The 16,208-nt window shown below is 42.1% G+C and overlaps 2 protein-coding genes across 2 annotated transcripts; one reads left to right on the top strand and one right to left on the bottom strand.

Annotated features, from left to right (window-relative positions):
* The first annotated feature begins 4,476 nt into the window (after positions 1-4,476).
* On the top strand, positions 4,477-5,486 carry LOC133898484 (two-component response regulator ORR12-like). Its single transcript, XM_062339200.1, has 5 exons — positions 4,477-4,570; positions 4,884-4,930; positions 5,025-5,102; positions 5,243-5,313; positions 5,405-5,486. Exons 1-5 carry the CDS (start codon positions 4,477-4,479, stop codon positions 5,484-5,486), a joined length of 372 nt encoding a protein of 123 aa, XP_062195184.1.
* Positions 5,487-11,506: 6,020 nt separating this feature from the next.
* Positions 11,507-14,933, bottom strand: LOC133899793 (endo-1,3;1,4-beta-D-glucanase-like). The gene is made up of 7 exons (XM_062340856.1): positions 14,637-14,933; positions 14,525-14,546; positions 12,585-12,702; positions 12,358-12,445; positions 12,145-12,234; positions 11,922-12,022; positions 11,507-11,847 (listed from the first exon to the last, which is right to left on the bottom strand). The coding sequence occupies exons 1-7, from the start codon at positions 14,857-14,859 to the stop codon at positions 11,707-11,709; spliced, it is 783 nt and encodes a 260-aa protein (XP_062196840.1). The 5' UTR covers positions 14,860-14,933; the 3' UTR covers positions 11,507-11,706.
* Between the last annotated feature and the right edge of the window lie 1,275 nt (positions 14,934-16,208).

Here is a 16,208-nt window from a genome sequence, read left to right as displayed (position 1 = left end):
AGGGCATGAAGGAGGAGATCGACGGCTGAGGCCCCTCCCTCAAAACCTACTGGGAATTGTGGCTGCAGACGGGTCAGCAAAAAGAGGGAGGACAAAATCGAGAAACATTGAAATTGCATGGGGGGCTTTCTCTGAATCCGTCGGATGGGATAGTGGGATGACCGGATGTCATGTGATGTGCATCGGACGGTCCACAATGGGAGTTTGCATGTTTGCACCATGACTGTGGTTTGCACAAAAGATTTCGCCTACAACTTACAGGATTGAAGCCAAAATCTATAATGGATAAAATTGTAATACCAATCATAATAGCAGAGTTATACAGCAAACCCAACAATTTCTAATTCTATCCGAACAACCAGTGAGTAATGCACACGCAAACACTATAAAGGCAAGAGTGAGTCTGTCCTCTAGCACACGCCTAAAACTACCACTACTAAAAAAGGGTCATCCTTGCCCTCCTTTCACTACCGGTTTAGTAATAATCAGTAGTGATAATATATATCACTGCCGGTTTATAAGCTTAAGCACACATAAAAACCGAGCTAGTAAGAACCGACAGTGATTTCAGATTATCACTACCATTTTTTCGCTATAACCGGCATAGATACATCACTGCTGGTTCGTATTACGAACCGACAATGACACCAGTTCATAAAAGACATGTCTTTAATAACCGGTAGTGATAATGGCTTATCTCTGCCGGTTCGTATTCTATATCGGTAGTAATAATGTTTATCACTGCCGGTTCATATTCCAAACTGATGGAGCAATAATTGACGAAGACGAACCGATAGTGGTAATTATTATCATAGCCGGTTCATATTCTAAACCGGCAGTAATAATTCTTCTATAAATAGAGCTAGTCTCCCTCAACCGCTTCCCATCTCACTTCGCTTTCAATCTACTGAAGCCGCTTGAACCGGCAGTAATAATTCTTCTATAAATAGAGCCAGTCTCCCTCAACCGCTTCCCATCTCACTTAGCTTTCAATCTACTGAAGCCACTCCCAAGAGGTGGTGGCGATGGTCACTGTCGCCACTGTGACCACCTCAACCACTTGTGCCCGTCTTCCACGTAGCCACCTCGCCATCTCCGAGCCCATAGCCACCTTGTCGTCTCCTGAGACAATTCGCGGCCACCCTATTTTCTCGAGCCCTCATCGTCTTCGAGCCCGTTTCTGACGTCGTCGTCTCCCCATCTAAATGAGCTCATCTCCCCGTCTCCTCATCTCCTCTCCCCATCTCCTCATCTCCCCGTCTCCAAAGCGAATGTTGTTTGGCGATAGTTAGATCTAAACGAATGGCAAAAAACACAAATGTGTTAAAGATGATTGTGTTTTGCCATTTGTTTAGACTTACTATTGTCACTAGGAATGTAGATTTAGATATTACCATTCATTCAAGCTAGATTGTGACAATAGACAGATCTAAATGAGTAGCAAAAAATACATTTTCTTTAAGATGATTCTGTTTTCGCCATTCATTTTGATGTATTATTATCACTCTAATACCGCAAGATGTAAAATAGATATTTTGCCATATAAAATACACTATCTCAAATATTTTAGCATGGTGTCTCTGTCTTAAGTTTGATCTCAAACTTGAGGCAGATCCCCATACTGAAGAGTTCGCGGTAGAGTATTTATGCACATGTGGATGGATTATCACTGTCGGTTCTAGTGTTAAATCGACAGTGATAGATTGATTATTACTATAGGTTCAAACCATAAACCTGTAGTGATAATCCATGATTATCACTACTGCTAATTCACCGTTGGTTCAAAAACCGACCACTACTAAAAAAACTCCTTCACTGTCAGCCCATAAAGGGGTTTCACTGCCGGTTTTGGAGCCGACAGTGGGCAACAGACAGTGATAGTCCCCGGCCTGAGGACCAGCAATGAAGGGGTTATCACTGCCGATTGAGGGCTTCAACCGGCAGTGATAGTCGGGTACCGAATTGATGTTTTTGCGGATGGAAAAATTGGAAAAAAAATTCACCTGAGGAACCCCCACGCCCGCGCAAGTCATAAGTCATGTGATTTTTTGCTTGAAATACACGTGCGTGCGGTTCATGGTACTCGAACCCAGAACATCTCAGCTCGCGCGATACGTCTTTACTATCCCACACAAAAGTACTAGTGATGCCATTAGCATATGCAATCTTTTTGACATCTTCTGTCTGAAATTTCAAATGATTATTTGGATATTTAAATGACATCTAATGAAAAACTTTTAACTATAAAGTTGTAGAACTCATCGAGGGCTACAATTTTGATATAAAGTTTGTCCCCATCCAGCATCACATGAAAGAGTAATAATTTTTTTAAAATAAACTATCATCCACTATCACTGCCGGCTCTAGCCACGAACCGGCAGTGATAGTATTACTGCCGGTTCGTAGATAGAGCCGGTAGTGAAACCTTGATTATCACTGCCGGTTCGTGGCTAGAGCCGATAATGATTATCATGTTTCACTGCCGGTTCTATTCGAATGGTCTCTTAGTGCCAGTCCTTGATACGAACTTGCAGTGATATTTCATCACTGGGCTCGTAAGAAACCGGTAGTGATGAGTCAGCACATAAGCCTATTTCTGTAGTAGTGGACAGTGATGCTAAATTTGAATCGGCAGTGATGACATTTTTTATAGTTGTGTACTAGGGCTAGTGATATGTCCATGACCCCACATAGTGAGGGGCACACATTTCATTTAGACAAAATGGCGCGTGCATAAAGCTGTTCACCTCTCCTCCCTATCCTTCATGTGCTCTTTCAAGATTTACCTATTTGAACCCTAATAGAACCGTATCAATTGTACGGTTTCCAATATCAATATTTTAGGGCCTTTTGGAGCGTTGCCATGGAAGAACAAATGAATCTGATATGACTGTAAATGCAACATAGTGGATTGAAAATTTCAGGAAAATTTCTAGGAATATCCGCTTGAATTGAACGAGAAAACTGCAAGAGAGAGAAAGATACATATAAAATTGCCATGAATTCTACCTCATGTTAGATTTCATCCAAATTTTGTACGGACTAACACATTCTATGACCAATAATTCAAAGGATTAAACAAGGCATATTTTATCTTGTAATGGGCCATATAAGGAAAGTTTCTATATAGCTTAAATTCTAAAACATCCTCTAAAAATCTGAACCTAAAAGAGAGGTTTCTAATCAATAGAAATAACTCGAAAATTGAGATATACTCTTAACAATGTAGAATAACTAAGATGGCCAGCGCATGCATTTTAGCGGGAAAATTGGCTACTTTAAATAAAACTTGTAACCTGCTGCTCTCATTTCACGTTTGACACCTGAGTGAGCCTACATATGAAGGGAGCGTTAAAGTATTAGTGAATTGTCTATCTTTCCTTTCATTTTAAAATTTTGGTTGAGTGTGTTAGAGCTTGCAACTCAATACCCAGTCGCACATGTAAAGTGTAAGACTCCATTGTTGCGTTAGTGGAAAGTTTAGATTTGTGTGGTGACTGTGGCTAAAAATTTTGAGCAGGCCAATTGCAGGCTGGCAGGCGCTGCCAAGTTTGTACCGTGACCTCTATATTGTTTACTTCATGGGCTGCCTTGTTATTGGATTAGCGGAAAGGCTTCAATTTGCGCGGTGTATGTGGCAAAGGTTTTCAAAGGGCCAATCTTGTGAATTGACCACTAGGTTGTTTCTTTCATGGGCTGAAAGGACACCGTTCGGCTGTCTCATGGGCTACAGTTCGAAGGTTGCTATGTTGCATTGGCCAACAAAGAGGGGAATTTCAGGGTCCAGATGTGACATTGCGCTTTTGCAAGATATGCTCACTTGTCATTGTTATGTTGCAAGATATGATAGCTAGATCCGACTATTGTTTATTGATTCTATCAGCACTACAACCACAAGTTATTACATGAACATATCTTTTTGACTTCAATTTTTCATGAGCTGGCCGGTAAAGAACATCATTTGGCCGTCTTGTGGGCCACGGTTGAAGGTTGTGATGTTGTGTTAGCCAACAGAGAGGGAAACTTGCAGGTTCATATGTGATTGTGCGCTTATGCCAGATATCCTCACTTGTCATGTTGCGAGATATGATAGACAGTTCTAGCTACTGTTTATTGACTCTCTATCTTAAGGATATTGTTACTACAACAACTTGGCATCATTCTTTCATGGGATACAGTTGGAAGGTTGTTATGTGCTGGCTAATGTAGAGAGGAACTTTTAGGTCTAGATGCGATAGTGCACATATGCAAGATATTTTCACTTGTCGTGTTGCAAGATATGACAACTAGTTCTGGCTACTGTTTATAGATTCTCTATCTTAAAGATATCGTAAGTACAACCACAAGTTACTATATAAACATGTATATTCTGGCTTCAATCCTTCAACGACATTGCGATACAAACAATCATATATCTAAGGTTTGCACAGTCAACCTTTGAGGACGGGAACTATCCCAAAGGAACTTGAGGGTATCATGGCGGGTGCTTCTCCCCATGTGCTCGTTGTCGATGATTCCCGTGTTGATTGTCTTGTTGCATCCAGGGTCTTAGAGAGTTGCAACATTCGAGGTGTTGTGATTATTATGCATTTCCGCTATCATTGTGCAATCAATCTTTTGCCAATAGAAAATGTTGGTAAATAATAGAAATTAACTTGAATACGTTAGCAACACGCAGTTATGTTCTTATGTAATGCTATTAACATTTTTTTATTTTAATCGGGTGCACCTTGAACTGTGTAGTAAATGGGAAATTTGAACTAACTATGTAACAACTATATAAAGCAGAGATAATATCATTTATATAGTTCATTTTTTTTCCAGTCCTCCATTCTTCTTTCTGTCCAAATAAGTGTTTTGATTTTGATTTTTCTTTTTTGCAGTGACAACTGTGGACGGTCCCAAGCAAGCCTTGGAGTTCTTGGATTCGGTATGTCAATAGTATTTGCTATAATTTACTTCTTTAAGTTAATGTGGTTGTTTATTATATTTGACATATTCGACTTCTTGAACTTTGGGCATAGGAACATGATGTGAACTTGATTTTGGCTGACTATTGTATGCCAGATATGACTGGCTATGACTTTCTCATGGAAGTGAAGGCAAGTCCTAATTGGGAAAAAAATTTCTAATCATCATTGTTGTATAATTTCACAGTGTTTTTGTTCAATATTTACTCTCTAACCTCTAAATATTTTAAAACCTTATTATTTAGTAACCAAGTTGTTTTTTCCCAACTCAGGAATCACCTAAGCTGGAGCACATCCCAGTGGTGATTGTGTGCTCTGACAAAATCCATGAAAGAATAAACAAGTGAGTGAAAACAGACCTATCAAGTACTACATTAGTTAAATATTTGTTATCTAAGTATTGAAATTATATTATTTGCAATTTTTGTATGTAGGTGCCTGGACGGAGGAGCAAAGGAGTACCTCTTGAAGCCTCTCAAGGTTGCTGATGTGACTCGCATTCTCAGCTACATTTGATGAGCTAGAGGGAGGCATATTGAATAAAGATGGAATGCAACTCCCATGTGGGATTATCTGTCAACTTATGTATTAGTCGTGTTTACATGTGACCAGTTATGGTCTTGTATTATGTCATCAGTTGTGTTTGATCCATTGTAACTCTTATGACACTATTGTGCCTGTGGATTGTGTCTTTGAAATCCATGTGATACCTTGTCCTCGATTCGAATGAGCTTAAGATTTGATGCATCTCACCATGCTTTTATACAAAAATCATGTCAAGAAATAATGGAATGGCAACCTGCTCCAAACTTTTTCAGTGGTTGTAAAATCCCAAATTTTCAAATAATTAAAAAGGGTTGACCGGGAAGATAAGAGGTGGCCAAAAATTGACTTTTCTTGTCGTAAGAATCTTACTCATACAAAGTGATTGGAAGTTCAATTAGATGTTTAAGATTATTTTTAAGAAAAAAGGAAAGGGCAAAAGTTGGTCCTCATGGCCAACTCGGCCTCTTCGTGCATGCAGCGGCGGAGGGAGGGGGATTGAGATCCTTGTGAAGTCAGTGACTTCAAGCGGATCTGAGCCATTGGATCAAAGGTGAACAGTACTGGTAAACAGTACCTATGCTATAGTAACCGACTGCAAAATACTATTCACTAAGACTCAGTTTATTGTGCGTTTCTGACTTCATACGGCTGAAGTTACAGGATCTCGATATGAGGGAGGGAGGGGTGGCTCCCACCCCTGCCGTAGCGCTGCCTAAAGCCTTGACTCCTAGTCGCCGACCACCTCGCTGCGGCCAGCGGTTGCTGCCCACACCGCGGCCACAGCACCACTACCGCTGGCTGCCTGCCAGCTTGCTGCCATTGCGTTTTGCTCTGTGTGCTACTTGTTGCTGCTAAGAAGGGAAGAAGAAGGCAAGGAAGAGAAAGGAGAAGAAGGGAAGCAAGAAAGGGACTACTTGGCAGCTACATGCTTTCAGACTCTATCCATTTACGTTCCTGTCTAGTTCGGAATTCTCAAGAAAGAAGTTGACCACAGGGACGTGACACCCTATCGTGTGTATAAGCACCCTGCTTAGTGTTTCATGCCGTGATTCCCTGAATTGTACACAAGCAGCAAACCTGTAAATTGGAGCTTGGTCACGAATAGTGATCGCCTAAGTTGTATATATGCAAAGTTACTGACTCGCTGCAAATGTGAAATGTTATTGTGTCACCTCATGCAGTCTGACCAATATGTGCACCCTCAAAGCATAGCCGCCCAGTCAAATGAGGCGTGGGCCATCGAGTCGATCTCCCTGCAAATTGTGAAGAACCTCTCCGCGTGCAGGAGTCGTATCACTCGCGTTGGGCCATCTTGCGACGAGCCTTTCCGTGTGTACCGCGCTGAAATTTCTCCGTTTTATCGCCACGGCCAGCGCTATGGTCAATACTGTTGTATATAAAGTGATAAAATAAGCATTGATATTGTTCCACAAATATAAAAACAAAGAGCATAAGCATAACAGTATGAAATCATTACACATTAACAAATAACAGAATAACAACAATTCTATAACAACAGAACCATAAATCATGTGTAAATCATGAACTGAACAGCATAATTTTTTTTTTTGAAAGTGCTCTTAGTATAACAATTGGCCTAAGGACTATTATGTTTCTGCTCCCTAATTGTCCTAGCGAGTACATCATCGACTGGACACTGTTCATAACCTCTCATCTAGCAAATAGAACCTAAACTGAACTCCCAATTTAAAGGCTTATAATAGATAGTGTTGCAATGTAACTTCAGAGTACATAACATAGGACAGTAGAATTTACTCACTGCCAAGATAGAAATGAAGTTGAACAACCAATTGCAAAAGACATTAACAGCAACATGGACTGACAATCCATCTAGTATCAAATATGTAAAGTACACTCTTATCTCACTACAACACCGACCTACCAGGTGTATCTCAGAACATAGGAACATAACAGATACACTCTCTGATAAGCCTCTAGGAACCACCAATTTCAGCCAAATAACAAGAGAAATTACAGGCCTAGGCTAGTGTACCAGTGAACATGTCCAATCTCAGAACATCTAAACATCATTGAGCGAACCAACATATATGATCCCATGCAGATTAGAGCATAGAAAAAGGGGAAACCGAAATACTCACAGAGATATTAGCTGAAAAGCAAAATCAATCGAGGCAAGGCATAGCAATAAAGCTATTGTACCAGAAATCCTATTCACCGCCGTTACCACCAACGAGGAAGATGGAGATATAGAGCCTCACCGCACCGGGTCGACTCGTGCGGGCAAGCCTCAGTGTTCACAGCTCCAATAAGCAACAACACAGGAGCTCCACCACAAAATCACCCGAGTACTAAAGCATCAAAGTCAAGATCAGAATCGCTATCCAATCAAGCTCAGAGACAACCGAAATAGGGAGAATATAGTGGAGAACCAAATGCGGAAGGAGATATGTTCTATGTCTCTCACCGAGAGGAGCTTACCCTCTAATAGATGTGACCTCGCCCTCCAGCCCTCACAACCCCCGAAGGAATCAGGGAGGGTGTTTGTGCCACCGCTGGTCCACCAAAGCCGCTACCATCATTTTCCCTTCTGCTAATACCCTAGTTGAGAGAGCAGATGCTCCCTTATGCTTGCCATTATGGGCTTGGGCCAAGCACAGGCAAAACTGGGCCAACAAAACCAGCTAAAGGAAAAGGTCCATAAACATTAAAATTCATCAAAAATTTTTAACAATCCCCACCAAATTTTAATATTGGAGTTATTTGGTTTGATAGAACCAAGGAACTTAAGGTTCGCATTGAGTACCGATGGAATGAATCCTTTTGGTAACATGAGCACCTCACATAGCACTTGGCCAGTGGTTCTGGCCATCTACAACTTTCCTCCATGGCTATGCATGAAGCAAAAGTACCTTATGTTGTCCATTCTTATCCAAGGACCAAAACAACCTTGCAATGATATAGATATGTTTTTGGAACCATTGATGGAAGATATGGCAAAACTGTGGAATGATGTGGCCCGGGTGTGGGATGAGTTCCGATGACAATACTTCACACTGAAAGCCATGAGTTTTGTTACCATCAGTGATTATCCCGCCCTTTTTTCCATATCAGGACAGGTTAAAGGGAAGTAAGGATGTGTAGTGTGCTTGGATGAAACCGTGTATGTGCACCTTCCGTACTCACAAAAAGTAGTATACACGTGACGCCGATGATTCTTACTCAAAACTCACAAATACGTAAGATGAAGAAACATTTTAAAAACACAATTAAGCAAGGTACTGGCCCAAAACCTCGTAGCGGGGCACTAGTGTTTGAAATGGTCAAGAGCATCAATGTTGTTTTTGGGAAGCCGCCGAAGAGTAAAAAGAGGAAGAAAAGTGAGACGTCGACAAGCATGTTGTGGAAGAAGATACCAATTTTTTTTAAGTATTTTCCCTACTGGAAGGACTTGGACGTTTGCCATACCATCAATGTCATGCACGTTGAGAAAAATATGTGTGATAGCATCATTGGCCTCTTACTAGACATAACAGGCAAGACAAAGGATGGAATCAAGTCACGTAAGGACCTGGTGCATTTTAAAATTAGGCTAGAGCTACACCCTGAAGACAGACCAAATGGGAAACATTATCTTCCCTCGTCTAGCTACTCTCTGACACCTAAGGCGAAAAAGGCACTGTGCAAGTGCTTACGTAGGGTGAGAATCCCGACTGGTTACTCATCCAACATCAAGAAACTAGTCTCGATGAAAGATTTGAAGCTAATCGGCATGAAGTCTCACGATTGTCATATGATGGTGACACAGATGCTCCCTATTTCAATAAGGGGTATCAAACCAGGATACATAAAGGTGGTCATCACACGGTTGTATCACTTCTTTAACGTAATTTCTCAGAAGTTGATCGATGTTGAAAACTGGGTGCTCTACATAGTTACTTGGTAGAGACTCTGTGCCAACTTGAGATGTGCTTCCCTCCGTCCTTTTTCAATGTCATGGTACACCTCTTGGTTCACATCATGAATGAGATAATTGCACTAGGCCCTGTATTCTTATATCAGATGTATGTGTTTGAGTGGTACATGGGCATTCTCAAGGGCTATGTACAAAATCATGCTCACCGAGAGGGTTCCATGATCTAGGGCTACAATATTGAGGAAGTCGTTGAGTGTTGCATCGATTACATAAAAGATGCTAAACTGATTGGTGTACCTGTATCTCAACATGAGGGAAGGTTGTGTGGGATAGGGACCAAAGGAAATAAAAGATTCATCAATCATGATTACAAAGTAGTGGAAGAAGCACATTTCACCATCTTGCAGCAGCTCCAGATAGTGGCGTCATACGTCGAGCAACAACTGAATGAGCTTTACATAGAAAATCAAGGCTGCTCATATCATTGGATCTTGAAAGAGCACAAGTGTCGTTTCACCACATGATTCAAGAACCAAAACCTTCCAGATGGTGAATCCGTAGATAAGAAAAAATGTGAAAATGTTGGCTTGTTGCTCATCAAATTTAGTTACATCATAAAAAGTGTATGCCATTAATGGGTACACATTTTATACCAAAGAAAAAGATAAGAAGAGCACGGTCTAAAACAACAATATTTGGATAGAAGCCTATGACACAACAGGGGAAAATATCACCTACTATGGGTTCATAGATGAAAACTGGGAACTCGGCTATGGAGTGAATCTCCAGATCCCTGTCTTTCGGTGTACATAGGTCAAACACCCAAATGGCATGGCGGTGGACAACTATGGGTTCACAACTGTCAACCTTAGCATTGTAAGCCACAAAGATGACCCGTGGGTACTCGCTGATCACGTCGCATAGGTTTTCTATATAATCGACCCCGCGAATGAAAAGAAGCACGTAGTTGTTGCCAGAAAACAAAGAATTACCGGAGTTGAGAATGTGGAGGATGAGGAAGAATACAATTAGTTCAACGACGCGCCACCTTTTGGAGATCCAGAAAAGATCAAACTTGTAGAAGCAACCCTCGATAGATCTGTGATGCCCTACATGAGCCTTGATGGTGTAGGAAAAACAGTTCAAAGCAAATAGTGTCATGTTATGTAATTTAGTTTCCAATGTGATTTTCATGTCATGCAATTTATTTTCAAATGTGACATTCATGTTATGTAACTTAATATCGAGGGCATGTATGGAGTACTAATATGCTTTAATTAATATACGGGATTGTATTAAGGATATGTATTAAATATATGCATATAGAATATGTAACAGAATAATTTTTCCCAGGGAGAAAATAAAAAAACATATTTAAAATGATTTTTACAGGTGGTTTTGTTGAGTCAACCGATTTTCACAGACGGTTGACTTAAGAAACCGCCTGTAGAAATATATTTCCACATGCAGTATCTTAAATCAACCGTCTATGAAAATCAACCGTCTCGAAACCCTAGTCCCATTGACAAACACATCAGTGCCATGCCGTTAGGCTGCCTCATTCCACCGCCGCCTCTCCCTCCAGCCTCCGTTCCGCTGTCACGCCCTCTCCATCCGGCCTCCGTTCCTCCGCCATCTGCCACCGCTGATGTCGTCACCGACACCATCCTAGAGTTTGAGCACCGTACCCTCTCCCTTTTGTTCCATTGCTGCCGCTGCAGTCTCCTCCCCGGAGGCCGCCGCAGTTGCACCATACCGGAGCACCGTTGCCCGCCAGGGGTTCATCACCTTCGGTCTCGCCACCCGCTCGTCTTCGCTGCAGTGAACCGTCTATGAAAACTATTTTCACGGACGGTTGCGCTAAACTCATGTAAAAATTTTCACGTACGGTTGCGCTAAACACATGTCGGGTTACGAACCGCCTTTGAAAATAGTTTCTGTAGTAGTGATAAAAGAAACAAAGATATCAAATGTTTCAGAAATCTGTGGCCTAGCCTAATAGTTTGAACTGTCAAAGTAAAATATCAGAACTATCCGATTCAGACGGATACCCCTGTCCAATCCAACAAATATTATCCAACTCGGATTCTGGATCTAACTAATATCCGAGATAACTGTCCTAATTCCCTTGGTGGAAATAAAAGTGAGGAAAGCTTGACAAGAGAAGGGGCAATAGACATTCACAGAATGATTAATGTGCAACTTTACAATGTGGATGCCATTAAGTATTATTCTCTTTTCTGCAATTGAAACAATCGTGGACAACTTCAACCATGTGCAGTAAACTAGTTATCTTCACTTCACGTATTTGCCAAACCAGTCGAGCATGAAAGCAAGAGCTTGTTCAGCGGTTTTGACAGCCAAAGGGTCGGTGGTATTATATCTGCAAGCAAATCCATGGGCAACTCCCGGGAAGATCTTGGCGAAGTAGTGAATCTGCAACCACCGGTGTCACTGAAATCAATATGTGCATTTGGTTTCCAGTGTCACTGAAATCAGTGGGAACTCACCCCTGTTCTTTGTCGCAAGGCGTGCACAAACTGGTACACTAGTTTTGGTGGTGTGGTTGTGTCATTTTGAGCTCCAAGGATCTCAATTGGGCATTTGATCTCTGAGTTTTAGATGAACTTAATTAGCACAGGTCAACTACAGAGGGCTAATTCCAACATAATATCCTCCAAAACCATGCATACTGCAAGGTTACAAACACAGTAAAAAAAAAAAAGAGCAGACCTTTCATATCATCAGCAGTCACTAACGCGGGATGAGAAATGCAAACTGCTTTAACATCATCGGTTTTCGCCATCTCCACGGCAAATTTTCCTGCCAATGTAGGAGCAACAAGGTAACAATTAGTATTGTTGTGTATGTTGCTTGATGAAGGATTTTTTTTTTCAGCCTGGCTAAGCTTGTGGAGTCATAGTAATTGTTGTGGATTTCACTCACCACCCCAGCAATAACCCCCAACCACAATGGATTTTCCTTCCTTCCTCAAAGCAGCAATGAGTGGCTTGGCATCTTCAGCTGCTTTGACCTGTAAGATCCATATCAATTAATTGGACGCAATCAGTTATTTGCAACATGTTATGCACTCTAATTACTGCATGATTTAACAAGTAGCCGAAGATTGAAAGGAACATGAAGAATAATTGTGGAAAGTGAATGGTACAGACCGGAGAGTGAGACTTGAGCCATTCTGAAATGTTTTTACTTGTGTCATAAAAATCTCCATGGAAGAAATCAGGCACCACAACGAAATATCCAGCCTCCGCAACTTTATCGGCTATCTTTCTGCATTATTAAACGTCCACCGCTATGAATAAGTTTTCAACTAAACAGAGGGAGAAATGTAGTTACAGATAAAGGTTTTTACATCATCAAACCCTTAACGAAACGCAATACAGGGCGATTTTTTAATTAGATTGTACCGAGGTACAAGCCATGGTTATTTGTTTTAACAACAAAGTCAAGCATCGTTCAAACGTCAAGGTAGAAGTAAAATTGGTTGGTAACACGAGTTGTCTCTGTTTCTTTTTTTTTTTGTCAGAAATTCATTCATTGGTGACTCAACCGGAATCACTGAAAACCTGATCTAAAATTTGACCCTTTTTTCTGTGCAGTACTAATCTTTATTGGGACCCACCAAAAATTCTCCCCGATTTGTTATTGATTTTTCAAATAAGCAAGCTGCTCGCTGCACTGTTTGATGATACAGAGTACAGACTGTCTTCATATCAGGACTATGGTGGGAGTGTCCCAAAAGTTGTAACAGCACGGTTTTAATTATTAGATCTTGTTCTTTTTCACCACATAATATTGTTAGATGATAATATGATTGTTATATCGAAGAGGTGCTCGCGTAGTTTCCCAAGAGGCGATATGAGGGCAAACCCCACCGCTGCCAAACCACCTCCACCACTGCGTCCGGTGACCATCACAGTTCTCTTCCCCTTCCTCTCGCCTCTCCCCCCCCCCCCCCTGTCTTCTTTTCCAGCAGATGCTGTCTAGTTTGCGAGAGATCCATGCGTGGTTTGGATGGATCTGCAAGGTGGTGGGTGGTTCTACGTAGTGGTACTCGGATCTAGTCGGCGCCGGTGGTTTGGACGGATCTACAAGGTGGTGGGTGGTTCCATACGGTGGTACTCGGATCTGCAAGGTGGTGGGTGGTGCATGCGCGATGGCTACTCTATCTATGGCGTGGCTTCGGCGGTTGTGGCTGCGCATGTGTGGTTCAAATGCATGGTGGGTGGGGTTTAGGAGCACAGGACGAAAGTCTATCCCAACTTGCTACCGGTGCCAATGACGGTGATGCCCTCGGTGCCGCTCCCCTCTCTTGAGACATTGTCATGGTGCTTCCCCCCACCCATAGGGAACTCTCGGGTGATAACCCAGATCTGAGCTTCCAGATGGGCGATGACGTCTCCTTAGAGGTCCCTCCTCCTGTTTGGGCTGTTGGCTTATGGTGGCAACGATGACCACATCGTTTAGCTAGGTGGTTGGTCAGGTGCTCAGATTTAGGGTGTTCGGTGGTGTCTTAGACCTACTTTAGCTAGAGTGTTCACTTGTAGTTCTAGTGGTTTTAGCCTGGTTTTCCTTAATTAACCGCGTGTTGTATGGTTTGGTCTTGCTTCTCTTAATATGAGGTATCTTCTTCTTATATGAAATGATAGTGCTCCCACCTCTAGTTCGAAAAAATATAATGTGATCGTTATCTAGAAAATAACTTAGCGTTTTAATTTCAGAGGAACATGTAAAATATTGAAAACCCATAAAGCATGCAATTGAAAACTCCAGTTAGTTGAGTGCATGTTCCCTCAAAAGCTATATAAAATTGGATGGGCTCTTGTTTGACCACGAACAAGCCTCTTCCTTTTCTGAGACTCAGAATTATAGAGCCTTTGTGAGACAATATTTTTCCAAAATGCTGTCTTCTTTGAAGCTGCTGGCCTATCAGCCAGTATAATCGGGCCAATTATTCTAGTGAGTTCTCTAACAAGATTTTTCTAGTGCTTTGAAGGACCAATTGAAGGGAAGCAAAAGATTACAATGGAAAAACAAGAAGGACTAAAAAAGTTCAGCAATCAAAATGAAGGACATATACGTATGCATGTACCTCAGTATAGGTGCCTCGAACCCTGACGAAATCGATCAAAGAAGGGAGACAAGTTTTTTGTCAGAACGTACGCGCAAAATGACAATTAACGTAAGACGATCGATGCACCAACCGAAGACGTCGGAGGCTAGGACGACGGTGAGGCTGGAGCTTGCAGCGCCGGTGACGTAGGCCTTAAAGCCCTCTGGGAGGTCGTCGACGACCTTTCCGGTCTCGCTGCCGCGCAGCGTCAGGTCCGGTGGGTTGTCGAGGCACTGTGAGTGCTCATGAATGGTCGCCGTCGCCGCAGCGGCAAGCACGGCGCCGATGCAGAGGAAGAACACCGCCGACCCCATGCGTACAGATGCTATGCAAATGCTAGCTTGTCGCCGGTGCTTTGTCGCAGCGCGTGTGGTTATAGGCACAGCAGCACAGCACGGTGGCCGGTAGGTTAGGTGGCGTGGGGATGTCACCGTGGTATCATATTCGTCTGCAGGCGTACGGTCGCTTTTACGTCGCCGTCATGCGCTCTGCTGCTTTGCGTGAGCATCCAACTCGGACGAGCCGACTGAAAGGATAATAAATTAAGGAGCTCCAGGAATTTTGATGGTTAGCTCAAATTTGACATTCGTTGTTCTCTCCGGTTCGTGCCACAGTAGCTATCCCGGTACTACGTTGCATTCAGCATTTTTTCATGTTAGTTTTTCAGAAACGTGTGGTGGTCGCCACTGAAGAGCCATGGCATATGATGCAAGTTGGCATTTTGTATTGTGAGTCTATCGTTACACGGCGGTGGATTAGGTGGTCTGGTGTTGTCAAAACGTAGTGTTTCATCAGTCCTTGTCTGATTGTCAGTAGAAAATTGTTAGGAAGCCATTTTCCGGAAGGATCGGCCACCGTACCCGACTTGGTTTCCAAGCCGGCCAAAATTCAAAAATATACAGTATATAAGACCGTATTTAAAAAAAGACAATAAACTACAGCTGAAGCAAAATATATTATAGAACAGTACATGAGTTGCATTATTCTAAACAATACTAATGTATTTGTCCAGAAACCGTTCTTATCATGAGGCTCATTCGAAGCAATATAAATGATAATCCTTGTGCAAATATGAGATATATTGTATGTAATCTAATTATCACAAGTAGATCATCTGATTCAGCAACCTCCGGGAGGCCATAGTTTCTAATATCCTTCCCCATCAGATCCCTTATGTCTCTAAGGACCATTTGCTCAACTGCAACGTTGGAGTGGCTACGACAGTAATCTTCGAACATTGACTCTATATGCTTGTCCCACAATGCTCGGATGTTTGCCGCTCACAAAATCAAAAATTGTCATGAACAACCTTCTCAGAGCACAAGGTATTTGGAAAGTTGCAGCTTCATTCATGCAATCATCAAGGGATGTGTCAGTCTCAATGAGACCTCTTTTCTTGCACACTTCTCTGAAGGTAGAGTACATCACACCATAAGCACTTCGCAAACCCTCAAATGAAGTTGCACCTCTCACATAGTTGAGGAGCACCCTCAAGTAGTACCTCTCTCCTTCAGCAGGGTGTGCATAAACAATCCTTCCAATCTGTCCCCTCTATTGTCTTCGCTTCCACTACTTGCTACCCTTAACCCACCGAAAGTACTCTAGGAACTCCTTGTATAAGAAATTCCGTGCATAACTATTGACCTGGTTCATCTTGAAGTAC

This window comes from Phragmites australis, chromosome 18, assembly GCF_958298935.1.
Source record: "Phragmites australis chromosome 18, lpPhrAust1.1, whole genome shotgun sequence".
NCBI lineage: Eukaryota > Viridiplantae > Streptophyta > Magnoliopsida > Poales > Poaceae > Phragmites > Phragmites australis.
Note: the sequence above shows the minus strand (reverse complement) of the source record. Positions and strands in the feature narration are given on the sequence as shown.